This window comes from Puma concolor, chromosome E4 (genome assembly GCF_028749965.1).
Source record: "Puma concolor isolate L17-30 chromosome E4, mPumCon1.1.hap2, whole genome shotgun sequence".
Taxonomy (NCBI): domain Eukaryota; kingdom Metazoa; phylum Chordata; class Mammalia; order Carnivora; family Felidae; genus Puma; species Puma concolor.
In genome coordinates, this window is record NC_141683.1 from 30,216,675 (window position 1) to 30,236,675 (window position 20,001).

The 20,001-nt window shown below is 37.5% G+C and overlaps 1 protein-coding gene across 8 annotated transcripts in view; it reads right to left on the bottom strand.

Moving 5' to 3' along the window:
- Positions 1-20,001, bottom strand: part of CAMSAP2 (calmodulin regulated spectrin associated protein family member 2) — a 113,386-nt gene that overhangs the window by 8,875 nt on the left and 84,510 nt on the right. For 4 of the 8 annotated variants that reach the window (XM_086693325.1, XM_086693323.1, XM_086693322.1 and 1 more), the window contains 7 exons: positions 18,840-18,981; positions 18,391-18,530; positions 10,440-10,536; positions 8,114-8,207; positions 4,600-4,682; positions 3,671-3,740; positions 1,080-3,282 (listed from right to left, as the gene is read on the bottom strand). In XM_086693325.1, the coding sequence (XP_086549451.1) occupies positions 1,080-3,282; positions 3,671-3,740; positions 4,600-4,682; positions 8,114-8,207; positions 10,440-10,536; positions 18,391-18,530; positions 18,840-18,981 (2,829 nt within the window). The remainder of the gene's footprint in view (positions 1-1,079; positions 3,283-3,670; positions 3,741-4,599; positions 4,683-8,113; positions 8,208-10,439; positions 10,537-18,390; positions 18,531-18,839; positions 18,982-20,001) is intronic. The other 4 variants (XM_086693321.1, XM_086693324.1, XM_025920965.2 and 1 more) reach the window with 1 other exon arrangement.

The following is a 20,001-nucleotide window of genomic DNA, read 5'->3' on the forward strand; positions in this document are numbered from 1 at the left end:
CAAAGAACAACCATAAAAAGGAGATAAAGACAAGATTTTTTTGGACCCTAATAAATAACTTAAAAGTAGGGAGTTTCCCCTCAGTTTTTAAAATTGCATTAAAATTGGGCGCCTGGCTGGCTCAGTCAGAAGGGCATGTGATTCTTGATCTCAGGGTAGTGAGTTTGAGCAGTCCCACGTTGGGCGTGATTACTTAAAAATCTTAAAAAAAAAAAAAAAAAAACTGCATTAAAATTTTGCTTAAAATATATACTCAACAAAGAAAACTCAAGTAAAAGCACCAAAAAATTACCTACACAGTTCTATCACATAAATGATGGAATGGAAATGAAGGTGTAGATGTGTTTGCCCGTTGGACACTAAAGCATTTCCTCCCCTCTGTGTTCCTTTCTCTGCAAGGAACAGAGGTAACAAGGGTCTCCAAAATTAGTAAACTGTATCCAATCATGTCTATAGTCGTATTCTACTAAAAAAGTCATCTTGCATGGTTAAGAGACAAAATATGACTCATGTTCAAATTTCTAAACATTAAAAGAGGCATAAAGGGCAATCACCCTGAGATCAACTTTAAAATAAGTTACAAATTTCCAATATTAAATAACCAAAAGTAGAATTAGCAGTTGTAATCACTTCAATATTCTTGGGTTCTTATTCCAGTAGGATTTGCTGTTTCAATTTAAAATCTTTTTTTTTTTTAGATTTTTAAGAAACAAACCTAAGGAAAGATGTTGAAAATTAAGAAAAAAACAAAACCTAAAATACGCTTACATACAATGCCAAGTTATGTGCTTTTCACAAACTGGCAATCTTTGAAGAAATCCAAATAGCTGAACATTTTTTAAAAGGCTTTTGTGAAAGTGAGCAAGAGAGGCAGTGGAGCAAGAACAGTGTATCTACACACGTCTGGTGGCTGTGGTGAAAGGAGGCCTGTTCGCTGTGCTTTAATGTTACTATGGTCCACCAAGGGGAGCACCAAAGTGTATTTCAGGGTTAATGGCAGCTTGTAACAAAAGGGGCTACAACGAAAAAAGCTACACCCATCTAATGATAATGCCTAAAACTGGGAAGATTAGTATTACCTTAAAAAAGAACCCACAGCATACTTTCTGGTCATCATCAAATTGTTCCTTATCACTTTCTCCATCATATTTTTCAAGGGATACATCAGTCTTTTCAGGAGGTTTCAGATCTGAGAGGGAAACTTCAATCAGATTAACATTTTTTGGAGCAGCAGGTGGGAAAACAGGTTTAGGAGGAGGCTCTGAGGGTTGGTTCAGCTGGTCCTCATTTGGTGTCAGACGTACTGTCTCTGTGATAGGCTGCGACAGGACTTCAGAAACTGTGGACTCAAGAGGCTTGATCTCCTTTTCTTCTGGGTTATGTACATGCTCTCCCAAAGTCCCTCTGGGTTTCAATTCCTCCTTTTTAACTTCTTCCTTAGGTTTGGATTCCTTTAACTGAGGTTCTCCATCATCCCCAAAACACACAAACGACCTAGTCTGAATAGGAACTTGACTTGGTGAAAACCTCCGTAACCGAGGAAGACTATCCACAGACCGAGGGGGCGTCAGTGTTCGATTCAAAGGTGTTATTTTTAATTCATTTGGCCTAGGAGTCCTTTGATTCTTAACAGAAAAAGATGTGCTCTTCCTGTTGGAAGACTGTGGAGATGGGTGGGTAGGACGGGGAGAGTCTGACGAGAAGGGTGCGATGGTTGACGACAGGCCCGCCTGCCTGGAGGGTTTAAAATCTCGAATCTGTTTTTGTGGAGAGGGTTGAGGTGGTGAAATCACCCAGGACTGTTGCTCCCTCATCTGCATTAACATCTCCTGCTGAAGGGACAAGCGCTGCATTTCTTGTTGTAGGAAATGCAGAGATGAATTTAACTTTTCAATGGACTTTGTATATTCTAAGATCTCGCCTTCGTTTAAAGTTTCCTCTGAGGGGCTTGCCAGGTTCCACTGCTTCTCTGGATCAACGGGTGTGGTTGGAGACTTTAGCCATTTGGCTTGAGGATTCTCCATGCTTTCTTTGATATCTGCCAGAGACTTACTCCTCTGTCCATTAGCCTTTTGCAAATCCTTTTCTTTTGCTCGATCAGTATATACTTTCTCATCTTCTGCACCGGCTGCTTCCTCTCGAAGAGGGGAAATCCCTTCCCCTTTCTTTTTCACAACAGTAAGAAATGCTGTCCTTCCCATTTTCTGCCTCTGTTTAGTAAAAGCGGCTTCCATTTTCTTCTTCTGGGCTTCTATAGCACGTCTCTTTTCTTCAAGTTTCATCCTGAGATGCACCATTTCAGAGGCCAACAGCTGGGTAGTGTCCCGTCCTTGTGGAAGGCCTGTTTCTTCTGGAATTTGTCCCCAAGCAACCACGTGAGGGATATTAAGTTCAGAGCCCTCTGGTGTAGTTTTCTGAGAACTGCTTCCGCTACTTTTCCCATCAGTATGGTTCAGTTTCCTGAATTTCTGTTCTGCAAAGCTGGTCATTTTAACTCCAGAACTAGAAGAAGCACTGCTACCTGGCTGAGACTTGGTACTTACAGTACTTGGACAAGGACTCAAAGCTTCTCTGGGATTGCAGGTTCGAATATCATAATCCTGAAGAAATTTAGAGGCATCGTCCATGTCAGAGTCTAAGCTTACAGTATAATCTCTCAAAGAAGAATCTTCATCCATAGTTTCAGGGATGTCTTCAGAAGGAACATGAATTCCAGTGTCTACTTCAGTATTGTCAGTTATGGGACTCAAGGCACCTTTTGTATCAGTTATGTTATCAGGACTAGACTGATTTAGCTTGATGTTTGAATTTAGGACACTCATTTCCTGGTTATGAAGAAAGAAGCCATTGGCAATCTGATCTGGCTGAGATGTATGGGGAGATTTTTCAGTATCATGAATTATTTGTAATGCTTCTTCAATGCTTGGTGTCTCAATCTGATTGCCAAACTCATCCAGAAGTACTCTGTTTTGTAAAGCTCCATTTGGAAGCTTATAATGAATATTCTCATTAGAATTTAGTTCATTTGTATTAAGGGGCATGTAAGATTTGAGGTCACTGTGACAGTCTGTATTAAGTTCTTCTTCAATGCTTTCTGCTTCCTCTTCTCCATTTACTGGCTTGAAGGACAAATTTTTCCTAATATTTTTAGATACACGATTATTGTTCAGAGTAAGTCCTTCATTACTAATAGAACGAGTGATTCCTCGGTTTGGAGTGGATCTGTGTACAGTATTTTCTTTATCAAAAGAAATATCAAACGAAACTCCATGCACTGATGATCTAAAAAAAACATTGAAAGAGAAAATCCTTAAACACTCCCAGAAATGATTTGGTAATCCTTTAATAATTATTTGAAGTGAAACTTCCTTTCTTTTCCCATTTCTCATAATCCTATTGTCCTCAAGGTAAGCATAGGGCTACCAGGCGACCTTTAACAAATTTAGCCCCATTTGCCTGTACTGCCCTTTTCAAAATTAGGTACTAATTAAAAGCCTACTGCAACTTGGCTATCAACAACAGCTATCAACAGAATTAGCATTTCTCTCTTTTTTTAATTACTGAAGTATAGTTGACAATGTTACATTAGTTGCAGGTATACAATATAGCAATTCAAAAAACTGCACTTGTTGATAATGTGAATATACTAAAAATAATTCCCTCTGTTTACCTTTTCTCTTTGGGCCACGTCCCTATGAAACCATCAACATAGGACATAGATGAAGACCTTCTAATTCCTCCTTCAAATGCAAAAAAGAAAAAGTCATTGAAACTATGTAAAAAATTTTAACTTACAGCAACTTAACAGATTTCAAATATTTGCAGATTAATAGCACTAAAAAGTAAGTAGTTATATATGGAGAAGCAGATATCATTTTATTAAGAAAAGCAAGTACATCCAAGGGATACAGGTGTGCTGTTTTGAAGGGACACATACACCCCCATGTTTATAGCAGCACTATCAACAATACCCCAAGTATAGAAAGAGCCCAAATGTCCATCGATGGATGAACGGATAAAGAAGATGTGGTACGTGTGTGTATACACACACACACACACACACACACATATACACACATATATACACAATGGAGTATTACTTGGCAATCAAAAAGAATGAAATCTTGCCATTTGCAACTACGTGGATGGAACTGGATGGTATTATGCTAAGTGAAATTAGTCAGAGAAAGACAAATATCATATGACTTCACTCATATGAGGACTTTAAGAGACAAAACAGATGAACATAAGGAAAGGGAAACAAAAATAATATAAAAACAGGGAGGGGGACAAAGCATAAGAGACTCGTAAATATGGAGAACAAACTGAGGGTTACTGGAGGGGGTGTGGGAGGGGGGATGGGCTAAATGGGTAAGGGGCACTAAGGAATATACTCCTGAAATCATTGTTACAGTATATGCTAAGTAATTTGGATGTAAATTAAAAAAAAATTAAAAAAAGAAAAGCAAGTACAGAGAAACAGATCAACCTATTTGTGTGTATGTAACACTTCAAAAAAAAAAAAAAAGACTGGATATTTTTATTTACATTTATTCTCAATCATTTCCCAGTTAACCAAGGCTTTTTCAAAAATATTACCTGAGGCTGAAGAATGAGCTTGGGGGTGTGAATGTCTAGAAGGCAAATGATGATGAGAGTGTGTAAATGCAGCTCCTTCCCCACTGCAATGTAAAATAAATTAAAAATGTTTTAACATGTTTTAGTTCTTTTATATAAACTTTGCATAAAATGGCTGAAATTAGAAACATTATCACCTCTGATTCTTTATCCTAAATAAAAAAAATTAAGAAAGCAATATATTGTTTAAACCAAAGTAGCAGTGCATATATGTATCTATATTTTATGTCTTTTAGTCAAAGAGCCTGAAATATTTTCATACACACCTCAGTGTCCTTGTGAGGTGAAATATGGCATATTATTTTCATTTTACAAATAGAAAAACCAAGAAATGAAGAAGTTAAATGAAAGTCATCCATCAGTTTGAAATATCTTGGTCAAATTTAAATCTCTTGAAAATACAAGTGTAATAAAAACCCTTGCAAAAGATCCTGGAAGCCTCCCTGCTCACATACCTCTGTCTGTACATCTCTAACAATTATATCAAAATCAATATCGCGAGCTGCACCTTGAAGACTTCAATTCCTATAAAGATATGAAGCTTTCCTGTTATTTCTTCCTATTTAATTCCACCCTATTCAAACTAACACAGGGGATTAGGTAGTCTAGTTCTCCAATTAATAATGACATTTGGCCTAAATTTTTCTCCAAGTTTCAAGTGTGTCGTAGCCTACCATGTAGTCAAGTGCACAAGTTAAGCATCCCCACCCCCAATGAGTTGAGAATAAATTGGGGGAACAGGTTGTATGTAGTGACTCTGTAGATCCCTCAAATCACATTATCTTTTGGCTATTGTAAACTAAGAAGATGCACTAGTCAACCAAAAAGTTCAAAAGTAAACAACAATGAATGCTCAATCAGTGAGCAAAAAAAAGCTCACTAAAGGCAACAAGACCTGATGAACTTGCGTGCCTTTGTTCTCTCCAAAGCAGATGTTTATCTGCTTCCCTGTGCCTTTCCTCCCTGAACTGCAGACCATATTTTCTCTCAGTTTTGTCTGTGATCGTTTGTTAGGGACTATCAGGGAATACTCAATTGCCCCGTCGTGTTTGTTTGTTAACCCTGCCTGTAAAATCACCCAGTTTCTACTCTCCCTTACATCTATGACGGGAGGCTAATCCTGAATATACAAGTTGGTAATTAAAATATATTCACTCTCTTCTTCTCCAAATAATGGCTAAAGCGTTTTAAATTCCTATTAATTGTTTCACTTCCACATCTGCATAGAGACTTTTGGTCTGGTGTAACTGCTGAGCAACTTAGTAGCCAAGTGTGTGGAGTAGCTGCTACAAATGTCTTTTGCTTTTTCCGTCTTCGTTTGTTTTTTTTTTTTCCCCTCATAACTTCATTATTTAGAGGCAATCCTGTTTGTACATGTGACTGCATTATTATCAGAAAGTGTTGAAACTTGACTCCTTCCTGAAAAGCGGTTTATTTTTATTTTTTTTAGAGAGACAGTGAGCAAGCGTACAGGCAGGGGAGGGGGCAGAGTGAGTGAGTGAGTGAGTGAGTGAGTGAGTGAATGAGAGAGAGAGAGAGAGAGAGAGAGAGAGAGAGAGAGAGAGAGAGAATCTTAAGCAACATGGGGTTCTATGCCACGACTCTGGGATCATGACCTGAGCTGAAATCAAGAGTCAAACACAACCAACCGAGCCACCCAGGTGTCCCTCCTTCCTGAAAAATTCTACAATGGGAGAACTCCAGTGAACCACATGGAGACTTTGACAGGATTACTAGGATCCTAGACTGACAGCTACACAGTATCTCTTCAAGGAAAAGAATTTAGACATCCATCTGTAGGGAAAATGAGTAAGGGTAGCCACTCAGCTTATCCGAGAAACAGAAAAGAGAGTTTTCCAGAGGGTCTTAAGACATTTTCCAGGGTCAGAAATGTGAAAAGTGTCCAACTCAGATTCCTAGAAATAATAATTATGGGGTAATCGAGTCTTGAAGTGGAAAGTTTTAGAGATTTTATTTTTTTAATGTTTTTTTTTTGAGAGAGAGAGAGAAGGAAAGGGGCAGGGAGAGAGGAAGAGAGAGAGAGAGAGAGAGAGAGAGAGAGAGAGAGAGAATATGAGTGAATGAATCCCAAGCAGGCTTTGGTGCCGTCAGTATGAAGCCTGACACGGGGCTCAAACTCACAAACCGTGAGATCATGACCTAAGCCGAAGTCAGATGCTCAACTGACTGAGCCACCCAGGCACCCCATAAAGATTTTAAAGATTTAATAGTACAAGAGTTAGAACCTAGAATACTGAACGCCTTCTAAATTTTCAAAGAAAGGAAATGTCACTATGTAACCAACCCAGGAAAACAATGAGGAAATGAACACGTAGAAAAATGTTTCCCATGGGAAAAAACATGCAGAAGCTCCTAGATCAGCAATATCTTAACCTCTTCCTGGAAAATCTCAGGCATAGTTACAGAATAGAAAACTTAATGGAAGTAGTAAGACAATTCATAGTAGTAAATCAGAGGGTAAGGGAAGGAAAATGCTTTCTTAATTTGTAGGAAGTACTTCACAGACATCAGCCAGTTCAGAGGTAAGAAGCCCTCACAAAGGGATGAGGGTGTTCTGAGGGTTCTGTCAAGGTCCCAGTTTCACACTCATTTACACCCACTTGAGAGAGTGTGTGAGCAGTGGGTGACAGCTCAGTACAAGCTCATATTTTTACATTAAGCCAAGAATTCATAAAGTATTTTCAATGTCTTACTCATCATTTTTAAAATGTATTTTAATGGATTTGCTCGAATTTCTAAAACACCACAAAATACATCGATTTAAAACTTTAAAAAATCAGATAAATTAGGGAGTCCAAAGTCAATATAAATGTTAGGTTCTGATAAATACACATAAAAAGCTACTTATAGGATCTGCTGAAAAACATTTTTAAACAAACTAATGTCTTTACCACATGTTTGGGTCAGAAATCAGGATTATCCTGATAGTAAATTTTTACTTTGCTTTGAATTCAGTTCCTGATATTGAAAACTAAAACATTGCATATAAAGATTCAGTATTACAGTAAACATTTTATTGTGATCTTTGATTAGCTATAGTAACCAGCAAAGAAAACAAGAGAGAAAATTAATGTCAAAGATTTTAAAAAATCATTAAAAAGTTTTAAATACAAACAGAATTTTAAAATTTCCCCCTGAGGCCTAAAGGTTGCCTACATTTAAGCAGTTCTCAATTATAAACAAGTTCTACAGCGAAAGTATGGTTTTAAGCTGGTTATCTGAACTCAGAATGTATTCTCCCACTTTTCAGTGTGATTCATAAAAACCTATTTAAGAAACACTCATTTCTGCGTAAATTTCAATTACATTTAAGTTAAAACAGGCTATAATTCCGTAAGTTAATTAAAACTTATTTCAAAGTGCAACTGAAATTTTAAAAAGTAACAAAATTTTATTTTTATTTCATTAGCAAGTAGAATGGAAATAGTGAAAATAAAGTCACTCTGGAATCTACCTTGAAGTGAAGTCAGAACTACACGAACCGTCCACAATGTTTGTTTTGGCAGCATTCAAGACAGGAACTGAAGGCATATCGTTCATAGATTCAGCTACAACGAAAGATAAAAGCCTCAAAATTATGTACTTAGCATGTTCCAACATTATTTCATGAATTAATCCCAATTTTTCTTTATTTAAAATTTTCTTCTTAAATAATTTTCAAAGGTAAATTTTAAAACTCTTCCTAAACTGTTCTGGCTTAAAAAAAATTCACTTGATTAAGGCTAACTGATGGGGGTAGGGCAGGGAAGAGGCCTAACATAAAATAAATACAGATATTTAAAAAATAAATCTGAATGTCTAATTTTGCTGAAGCTCTTATAGAATCTGTTACATACAGTCATTTTTGTCCCTTTATGAAATAGCTGGTATTTTGGTAATCAGGAGACAGAATTTCACTGGTCAATAATTAAACCCATTGGTAGAGTTTACATTTTTGTAAATAACTCGGGGGAAGACTCCATTTACTTTCTGCCTTTGAAACCTAATGTAACAGCTGTTGAGTATTTTGAATAGTGGGCTTCACAGATAAAAATCACAGAAAGCAGGGGCGCAGGCCTGGGTGGCTCAGTTGGTTGAGTATCTGACTTCGGTTCACTTTAATGTCATGATCTCACATTTCGTGAGTTCGAGCCCCACATTGGGCTCTGCACCAACTGCCTAAAGCCTGGAGCCGGCTTTGGATTCTGTGTCTCCCTCTCTCTCTCTGACCCTCCCCTGCTTGTGCGTGCTCTCTCAAAAATAAATAAAACATTAAAAAAAAAAAATCACAGAAAGCAGTGTATGTGAAAATTCTATATTAATTGTAAAAAGTTGGGGCGCCTGGGTGGCGCAGTCGGTTAAGCGGCCGACTTCAGCCAGGTCACGATCTCGCGGTCCGTGAGTTCGAGCCCCGCGTCGGGCTCTGGGCTGATGGCTTAGAGCCTGGAGCCTGTTTCCGATTCTGTGTCTCCCTCTCTCTCTGCGCCTCCCCCGTTCATGCTCTGTCTCTCTCTGTCCCAAAAATAAATAAACGTTGAAAAAAAAATTAAAAAAAAAAAAAGTTGTACAAATACTGGTTATGATAATTACTAAAGACACCTGAATTCACTTCATGGCCTTAGGGAAGATCTCAGTTTATCTGTAGGTATTCTTTGATACAGGATGGCTTAATATTCAGAGTCTGCCTTAAGCAGCTTAGAGATGGAACAGATGAAATACTCTTTTTATTGCGTATTTCACAGAATTTTGCCTGAGATGGAAAGCTGGAAGCAAGCTCATTCTACTCACTAGAGTTACATGCCTCTCCCATCTTTTTTCCTTTTTCTTGATCTCCTTCTTTTAATTTTCTTAGAAGGGAGGATACAGGGAAGAAAACAAGGTAATGGCGAGAAAAATACCAAAATCTGGAGCCAAGGAAAGGAGCTAGGTAGCTGGGATGCACAGTAATCATGTTTTGTGTTTGGCAGGACACCCACTGGCAGCAGAAAGAACTGGTCCCATAGTTATGCTGGAAGAAAGTTCTTTTTATTTGTTTTTTGTTTATGTATTTTTGAGAGACAGAGAGACGAGCACAAGCAGGGGGGAAGGGCAGAGAGAGAGAGAGGGAGACAGAATGTGAAGCAGGCTCTAGGCTCTGAGCTGTGAGCAGAGCCTGACGGGGGGCTCGAATTCATGAATTGGAAGATCATGACCTGAACTGAAGTCAGACACCACCCAGGCATCCCTGGAAGAAAATTCTTTAGTGGAACTAAACTTATAATTTAGGATTCCTTTTTCCCAATAGAAATAAACCTCTGGTTTCATAATGGAAGCCAATGGAAAATCTGTTTGTTTAGAAAAATGATTTTTTTTGTTCTTTATTTCTAGGGATCTTTACGGTGACCCTCTTATTCCGTATTAGTTTCCTTATGTGCAATCAATACAGCATGATACTGTAATAATCATAAAACATACCAGGCTTTATATATAATATATATATAAACCTTTTTATGGTTTAATGGTAAATTCAAATTCTAGATTAAAGCCAAGCCATCATTTAAGTGGATTCTAGGGAACAATATTAAAAATTCAGAATCTAACGGGGAATAAAAGCTAGAGATGGGGATAAAAGATACAACAAGAAGTAGGCAAACAGCTGAAGCTAAAAGTTCCACCACACAAGGCTTCAAATTCAGAGCCGTTCTCTCCTACATCACCTGTATCTCAGAAAATTTACCTGTTTTATAACAATAATAGGATTCTCTCAAATAGAATAACCAGGTGAGGTTATATAAACTTTGTTTGTTTACAGGAACACTTACTACCTCCTTGTGGACGAACAACACGAGGCTGAACAAATGATGGCTTCACAACTTCAAACCACCAGAAGAGTTCTGCCATGAACACCAAATAATTACTCTACATAAGAGAGTTAAGAAAATCAGAAAAAAAAATAAGTAAAACTTGACCAAGAAAGTAACAATAAATATAATTTTATTGTTTTACTTATTAAAACACAGGTTTAAATCTCATTCATCATTGGACTAGATTTACTCTAGGTTATTAAGTCTGGGACAGAGTATTAACACTTTTAGGTAAAATTTATCACAGCTATTCAAAACCTCTTTGCTGCTTCTCTACATTTCCAGGATTGCAGTCCAATTTATGTGGCAGGCATTGATACCTCTGTGTAGAACTTTTAATATGTAAGATACTCTTCATCCAAAGTCGGTAAAAAGAAAAACAGCCTTTGACACCAAAGAGTGTCTATCATTTAAAAAAAAAAAAAAAAAAAATTAAGCTCTTTCCAGATCCCTAGAAATTTCTCCAAACCTTAATCAGGTATCTGTTGGCTTGATGATGCTAAACTCAACAGTAATTCAGGTACTAAATAACAAAAAGATTCTAGATTGTTAAAATTATTAATTTTGAAATACGTTATTTATATAATATATCTACCTAACTTTGAAAAGGTAATAGTAAGTTAACAAGGTCATTTGCCTCTAATGATTTATATTTGAAAACGTGAGTAACTTTTAAAATAGCTTAAAATTATAAGAAATACAAGAAAAGACTAAGAGGGTCCTCAAAAGCACATTTCTACTACAAGCTTATATTTTAAGATGTATATATCCTGAAAGCTATAAACCATGAAAAGTTATTTTAATTGTAGGCATCTGGCAAGTTTAAAATATAGCACTATACAAAATCTGTTTTTATAATACTTAAAATAGTATGCCTTTAAATTGTGGGTATTTGGCATCTTATTGTTACTACTGATTAATATTTAATGAGATCTTATTTCATATTAAATTTCAGTTTTCAAAATTATCATTGGAAATATCGGTGTTTTCCAATGCCTTGCCCTCCTCCTACCTGTTAATTATGAATAATCCTCAGAGTTCTATATACTGTCATTTAGAGTTCATCCATTCTCTGTTTTCTCATATTTAAGCTGGTGACTTTCAAATATCCGTCTCTTACCTGACAGTTCCAGAAGGCTACTATGTGTGTAGGAAGCGAGAGAAAGAGAAGAGTCAAGGGTGACTTAGGTTTTTGTCTTCAGTAACTTATAGTTTCCCATTTAATGAAATGGGAAAGATTGGGATAAATAGGTAGTGGAAGGAATTCTGAGTTAATACTCTTAGATGTTCATTAGACATTTAAGTGGACTTGTCAGGTAGGTGGTTGAATGCAGGAGTTTGGAGTGTTATACAATATCAGGCATGATTGGTGAAGAGAATTTGGTAAGTTTCCTACTTTCAGCATTTGCTTTGAACTATAAATTCCCAGAATATTCAAACATATACAATATATACTATTTTAAGCAGTCATTAAAATTTGATATTTTTAGAAAGGAAATGAGAATGCTCATAATCCCTAAGGCTATGTGTTGGATCCCATCCCTGCTTACCTCCTCAAAAACTTTACATTCTTAATTATATTTCTTTCTCCTATATATTTATCCTTCCCCTCAGCTGAATCCTTCCTACTTGGCTTTTAAACATGCTCAAATCTCCCACATGAAAAACAAAAGAAAACCTTCACTCAGTAACTCCCCATTCTCCGGTTTTTCCTTACTCCCATCTTCTTACCTCTTCACACACTTCTCTATGGTAGGCCTGTGCTAACGATCTCCTTTCATCCTTCCTGCTCCCTAATCCACTCCAGTCTGGCCTTCAGGTGCATCATTCCTCCAAAACAGCATTTGCTCAAGTCACCAATGATTTACATATGTTGCTAAATCAAACAGATTTTTCAGTCTTCATCTTACTTGACCTCTCAGCAGCATCTGATATTCCTGATGTCTCCCCTCTTTGTAAACTGCCATCCACGCCCATCAGCTACCAAATAACTCCCATCTGTACTTACATATGCAGTGGTCTACAGAGCATTCTCTTGGATATTCCAAAGGCACCTCAAATGTCCAGAACTGAACTAGTGATCTTCCCCACAAATCTGACCTTATTCCAGTCTTATCTCACTGAATGGCATCACTATCCCAGTATGCAAGCCAGAAATCTAGGAGTCCTCCTTGATGCCTCCTTCTTTCTCCCTCCACATATCCAGTTCATCACCAAAGCCTGCAAATTTTGCATATCCTAAATATTTTTGGAATCCACCTACTCCTCTCCATATTCATCATAATTACTCTGATTCAAACTGTTTCCACCTCTTGTTTAGAACACACTAGCTTTCTATTAAGCCAAACAAACTTTTCAAAGTATAACACCCCTTCCTCTACTTCCACTGCTCTTGGGAAACTGGTTATGGGCTTTAAGAAGGTACTTGATTGGGTCCCTTTTTAATTTCTCCAGCTTCATCTAATACTGTATTTTCCAGGGTTCCTCAAACTATCAGACTATAAAGTCTAGAAGGACAAAGCTCATGTTCATCATTACATCTTCAGTTTTTAAAACAGCGCCTGGGGGGCGCCTGGGGGCTCAGCTAGTTAGGCTTAGGACTCTTGATTTTGGCTCAGGTCATGATCTCATGGTTGTGAGATGGAGCCCCACATCAGGCTTCACTCTGAACATGAAGCCTGCTCGGGATTGTCTCCATGCCCTTTCCCTGATCATGTGCTCTCTCTCCCCAAAACAAAACAAAACAAAAACAATAAAAACCAACCAACAAACAAAACCAGTGCCTGGTACATAATAGATGGCCAATAAATATTTATTGAATGAATAAATATATAACAAAAGGTCACCTGGCAAAATACCAAACTGTTGACAGGCAATATCTCTGCGAATAAGATCACCATGATTTACAGTTTTTCTTTACACTTATCTCCACAGGGTATTTTCTAAAGCCAAAGTACAAAATTATATTTAAAGTATTGGTCCTAGGTTCCACTCTACTAGTGTATAGTTAACTGAAAGCTGTCTAGATCTTTTGGAAAAGCACTAAGTGTTCAACTAAATTGTCAATTGATAAGAAATTAGTATTTTAAGGACTCTGGTGTTCAGCATCACTAAACATGGGAGAAATGCAAATCAAAGCCACAAGGAGATAACTACCTCACACTTGTCAGAATGGCTATCATCAAAAAGACAAGAATAATCTTATCTTGGCAAGGATGTGGAGGAAAGGGAACCCTTGTACATTGTTGGTGGGAATGTAAACTGGTACAGCCACTATGGGATGCAGTGTGGCAATTCCTCAAAAAATTAAAAATAGAACTACCATATGGGTCTAGCAATTCTACTTTTGAGTATTTACCTGAAGAAACGGAAACCAGGATCTTGAAGAGAAAATCTGTATTCCTGTGTTCATTGCAGCATTATTCACAATAGCCAAGATACATACATACATACATATATAATATATATGGAAACAGCCTAAATGTCTGTCAATATCAGATCAATGGGTAGAGAGACTGTGATGCATATATACAGTGGGATATTATTCAGCCATGAGAAAGAAGGAAATCCTGCCATTTGCAACAACACTGATGTACCGTGAGGGCATTATGCTAAGTAAATAAGTCAGACAAAGAAAGACAAATTCTGTATGATTTCACTTATCTGCAGAATCTAAAAAACCTGAACTCAGAAACAGAGAGTAGAGTGGTATTTACCAGGGACTGGGCGGTTGGGGAAATGGGGAAATTTTGGTCAAAGGGTAAAAACTTCCAACTCTAAGTGAATAACTGGGAATCTAATGATTATAGTTAATGATACTATATTGTATACTCAAAAGTTGCTGAAAGAGTAGATCACCACAAAAAAGAAATGGTAATTATGTTACGTGGTGGAGGTGTTAACTAATCCTCAGCGGTAATCATTTTGCACACTTTAAACTTATACAATATTGTATGTCAATTATATTCAATAAAGCTCAGGGGAAAAAATACTTTGGTATTTTTTTTGGAAGATACCATGTTTGACCACAAGATGTCAGCATAGTAAGAGACAGTTTTCCCAGTAACTAGAGCTTAAAAAAAATCATTTCTTTCTGGATTTATGATAATTAAACAGCAATAAATCTGTTACCATATTCCAGGCATGATACCAAATTAATTTCACTTAAAAGCTTTTCTTTCCTTTTAGTTAAGACAGACAACTGTAGGGGCGCCTGGGTGGCTCAGTCGGTTAAGCGGCCAACTTCGGCTCGGGTCATGATCTCACGGTCCGTGAGTTCGAGCCCCGCGTCGGGCTCTGTGCTGACAGCTCAGAGCCTGGAGCCTGTTTTAGATTCTGTGTCTCCCTCTCCCTGACCCTCTCCCATTCATGCTCTCTCTCTGTCTCAAAAATAAAATAAACGTTAAAAAAAAAATTTAAAAAAAAAGACAGACAACTGTATATTAACATTCTTAAACAATGTAAACAATGCTAAAAAATTAAGATACAAAAAACACAGAATTTAAATTATGCTTTAACTACTCTCTCCTAAATTCTAATCACACTCAGAAGAAATCACTGTTGGGGCGCCTGGGTGGCGCAGTCGGTTAAGCGTCCGACTTCAGCCAGGTCACGATCTCACGGTCCGGGAGTTAGAGCCCCGCATCGGGCTCTGGGCTGATGGCTCAGAGCCTGGAGCCTGTTTCCGACTCTGTGTCTCCCTCTCTCTCTGCCCCTCCCCCGTTCATGCTCTGTCTCTCTCTGTCCCAAAAATAAATAAAACGTTGAAAAAAAAAATTAAAAAAAAAAAAAGAAGAAATCACTGTTAACAGTTTTGTGTTTATCTTTCTAATTGACCTTTTTCCATGCATTGATTTGCATACAAATACAAAAAAATTGTTTTTAATATATAAATTACATCATACTATGGTACTTTAATAACATCTTGGAGGGCTTTCTGAATCAATAAAAAATACCTACACCTCCTTCCTTTTAACCAGCTTGGCTATATGACAAAATATTTTAATTATGTCCTTCCTAAGATGAATTGTTTCTAACTATTCACCATAAACAATCCTCATACATGACTTCTGTGCATTTCAAATTTGATTAGACAATGGCACACTGGTGTCTAAAAGGACCATACCAGTTTATACATCCACCAAGAGGGGAAGAGAGTGCTCACTCCCTTTATTCTCATAAACACTTGTTATTAAAGTTAACCAAGTAACAAGGTGCCCAGTATCATAGACCAAGCAATCCCTTAAAGGTTTGAAGTCTTCAAATATTCAATGTAAGTCAAAGTTGTGATTCTAATAATTTACCAAAGAATACGGAAAGTGACCAAAGCCTTCTCTGCGGTTACTTTTTTTTTTTTTTTTAAGCCCCTTTATTTTACCCATCCTTCCACCTACCTTCCCTCTGGCAACCACTAGTTTGTTCTCTGTATCTAAGAGTCTGGGGGTTTTTTGTCTCTTTTTTTCTTTGTTCATTTGTTTTGTTTCTTAACTTCCACATATGAGTGAGGCCATATGGTACTTGTGTTTCTCTTTTTTATTTCATTTAGCACTATACCCTCTGGGTCTATCCATGTTGTTGCAAATGGCAAGATCTCATTAATTTTTATGGCTGAGTAACGTGTGTGTGTGTGTGTGTGTGTGTGTGTACACACCTCATCTTTATCCAGTCATCTATCGACAGACATTTGGGCTGCTTCCAAATCTTGGCTATTGTAAATAATGCTGCAACAAATATAAGGTGCATATTTCTTTTTGGATTAGGGTTTTCATTTTCTTTTTTAACAATTTTTTTTAATACAGAGAGAGACAGAGCGTGAGTGGGGATGGGGCAGAGAGGGAGGGAGACACAGAATCCGAAGCAGGCTCCAGGCTCTGAGCTGTCAGCACAGAGCCCGACACGGGGCTCGAACTCATGAACTGTGAGATCATGACCTGAGTTGAAGTTGGACGCTCAACCGACTGAGCCACCCAGGTGCCCCTTAACAATTTTTTTTTAATGTTTATTTTCGAGAGACAGAGAGAGACAGAACATGAGCTGGGGAGGGGCAGAGAGAGGGGGAGACACAGAATCTGAAGCAGACTCCAGGCTCTGGGCTGTCAGCACAGAGCCTGATGTGGGGCTCAAACCCATGAACCGTGAGATAATGACCTGAGCCGAAGTCGGATGCTCAACCGACTGAGCCACCCAGGCGCCCCAGAGTGTTTTCATTTTCTTTGGTTAAATACCCAGTAGTGGAATTACTGAATCGTATGGTAGATCTATTGTTTGAGGAACCTCTATACTGTTTTCCACCGTGGCTGCAATTTGCATTCCCACCGACAGTGCACAAGGGTTCCATTTCCTCCACATTCTCTCCAACACTTATTTCTTGTCCTTTTGATTCTAGCCAGGTGTATCTGTCAGTTATATATTTTAAATATGCCTGATGTAAGAAAATGTCTTTATATCTGGATCATGCCCAAGTTGATTTAAACATCAGGGCTACATGTTATTTGTTGGCAGTCCAAGGTAAACAACTTAAACAAATGTTCTTGATCTTATGTCACCATGTATTTAATGATATGATTTCTTTGTGATTACAGGGGTAGTATTTAAATTTTTTAACAGACAAGTTTAAGAAAAGGCATTAACAAAATATATATGGAAATAGTTATTCCCCAACTTCCATTTTGATCAAAATAAATTAACGTTTCTATTCTGATGCATCAGATAGTGGGGAGTGGGCACTATTTTTGGTCAATAGAAATAGTGGCTTATTTTGGAAATGCCTTTACCATTGGCTCTATCTTCTACCTGTGGTAATCCAGAAATGAGTGAAAGAAAAAATAGGTATCAGAGAATAAGAATTTAAAGAACCCCAAGGCACTAATCTTATGGTAAGAGGGGTCCATTAGCAGTTTCTGTTAAGGCTGACGCTGTGATTGGAATGATAAAAAAGCTGTTCCTCTCAGCCAGACTTAAAAAAAATCTATCATCAGATGATTTATTCCTAAAATCCTGAAACAGAAGTGGTCAATTTAGGTCTATAAAAGACATAGAAGAACTTTGTAGCTATGGGCTGCTGGGAATAATGAGGTATTGTGTCACATCATGAAATTCTGGGACAAGTGGCTGCTTTTTAACTCACTCAGGAAATTCTGGGACAAGTGGCTGCTTTTTAACTCACTTAGAAGCAGTTATGCCTGACACACATCTCTCTTCACTACTACAAAGCAAGTTCCACCGGAACAGGGATCTTTGTTTTGTCCACTTAATTATCCCAAGCACCCAGAATACTACTAGGTGCTCACTAAATAGTTCTTGAAAGAATGGCCGTAAGCAGTGGCCTGAGACTCACAGGCAGTGTGTGTATGATATTCTGAAGCAAAGCACACACTCATGAAATTGAAGTCCTTTTTAAAAGGTTCATTTCCAGACTATTTTCACATTTCCTTCCCTTCTTTCTTTCCCTAGGTTTTGTCTCAAGTCCTGGGACCTGAACGATTCCTTCTTCTGGACATATTCCATGGTCCTGTTGAGCGGTGAAAGTGACCAGAACCTCCTTTATGCTCCCTCCTTTATGCTGTACTGGCATCTACCTAAGACTCAGAAACATGTAGTGGCTTATCCTCCATTGTGCTAACATTAGGGCAATAGATCAATTTTGTACTATAACTTTAAGTTTAGCTTTATATTGTAAAAGAAACCTATAGCTAACAGTGTATTTAAACACACACACACACACACACACACACACACACACACACACACAGAGACATAAAATAAGCAGAAAAATAAAACTTTTTTCAAAAGCTCTTTTGACTAATATTACAGTTAATTTCTAACCTTACTATGCCATTTATATATCTAGTTATATTTTTTTTCCAAAAACTTAAAGCAAAACACCCAAAAAAACCCAAGAACAAATTACCTTTATGGATGAAGCAGCATACAGCATGTCTTCCAGGGTAAAATGGCAACACTGGTTCAAATATTCTTGGCAAAATTCTTGAATCAGCTGCAGATTATACAGGCTATCGGCCAAAGACATGGTTTCTTTCAAACAAATATCTTCAAATAGGAAAAGAGCAAGGTGATGACTTGGGGCTAATTTGATATTATACATTTCATATTCATTTTGTAACTAGTGGCTTAGAACAAACACACAATTACGTGGAATCTGGTTTACACACTCATACAAACACAGTGGTCACTCCACAAAGAGACTTAGCACTACCACACCTACTCAACTATCTTCCTCAGGGTGATACGTAAGGAGGTTCTTTAAGAGCCTTCGTTACTTACTAAATACTGTTACTGTTGTCTTAATATCTGTTACCATCTTTCTGTAGTCCAGCAAGATTTCACTGGAACACTTACCCTCTAATCTGACCACACCGGGACAATAAAAATGAATAAGAGCAGCTAAAGCACAGCCATCTGTACCATCTTTCAACAAATTTTCTACCAATGGAATGCAAGGCAATTGCTTGAGCAATGTTTGCTCCTTCCTATAACGAGCCTACAATAAAAAAAAAAAAGAGAGAGAGAGATGAAAATCAGTAACTAGCAGCCAACATACAGGAAAAAAAACCAGTATTGTAGATTATATCAGTAATACAAATCCAGAGAAATAAAAACTACTCACCAACATCCTTCTTTTCTAAATAATACCAAATATTACCAAAGTAAAATACAGAGCAACAGCATTATAGTTCCAAAGTACTTAATATAACATGATATTGCCAATTTATATGAAATGACATTTAGCCTAAACATTTAAATATAAAAGCATCACAAAATAGATTCTGAACACTTTGTATCCAAATTGTCAGTTCTGTCCTTTTGCAGATAATAAAATGCATTTATTTTAATGCTAGAATTTAGACCACAAGCTATTTTATGGGAAGAGCAAGAGTGCCACTTGAGCAGAATTGTAAGAATTTTCAAAATTGGGGAGCAGGTCTAAGAATATGATACTATTCCTACAGGAAATTTGGCAATAAGAAATATCACTTTGAGGAACTGGAATATCACCAAGATATTCTGGCTTGGTATCTGAATGTTAAGATAACATAAATGAAGTGTAGTAACTGTGGAACTGAAAAAACCCTCCCAAGTGAGGTTTTCTTCAATGACAGAGCAAATGTAAGGATTTCTGTTCCCCCTCAGAAAAACAGAAGAAATCTTTGTTTTCCAAAGAGTGCCTGGTGTGACCAGATACAACTTTACAAGAGTTTTCTAAAAACCGAGATGTGCTATAGAACTCAGTGGTGACAAGAACAAGCCCTTGAGTCAGATGACCTAGGTTCAAATCCTGTTTCTGACATTTACTGGCTCTGTGATCTTGGACAAATCATTTAAACTCTCATTTCTCAGTTTCCCCATAGGTAAAATGGGGATAATAATAGTACCTATTTCACAGGATCACTGAAGGAGGAAGTACGGTGACGCCCGTAAAGTGCCATGCACACTGCTGGGCACATAGCCAGCAATCACGAAAGGCTGGCCTGCTACTAGCATTAGCTCTCCTAAAGCCAAG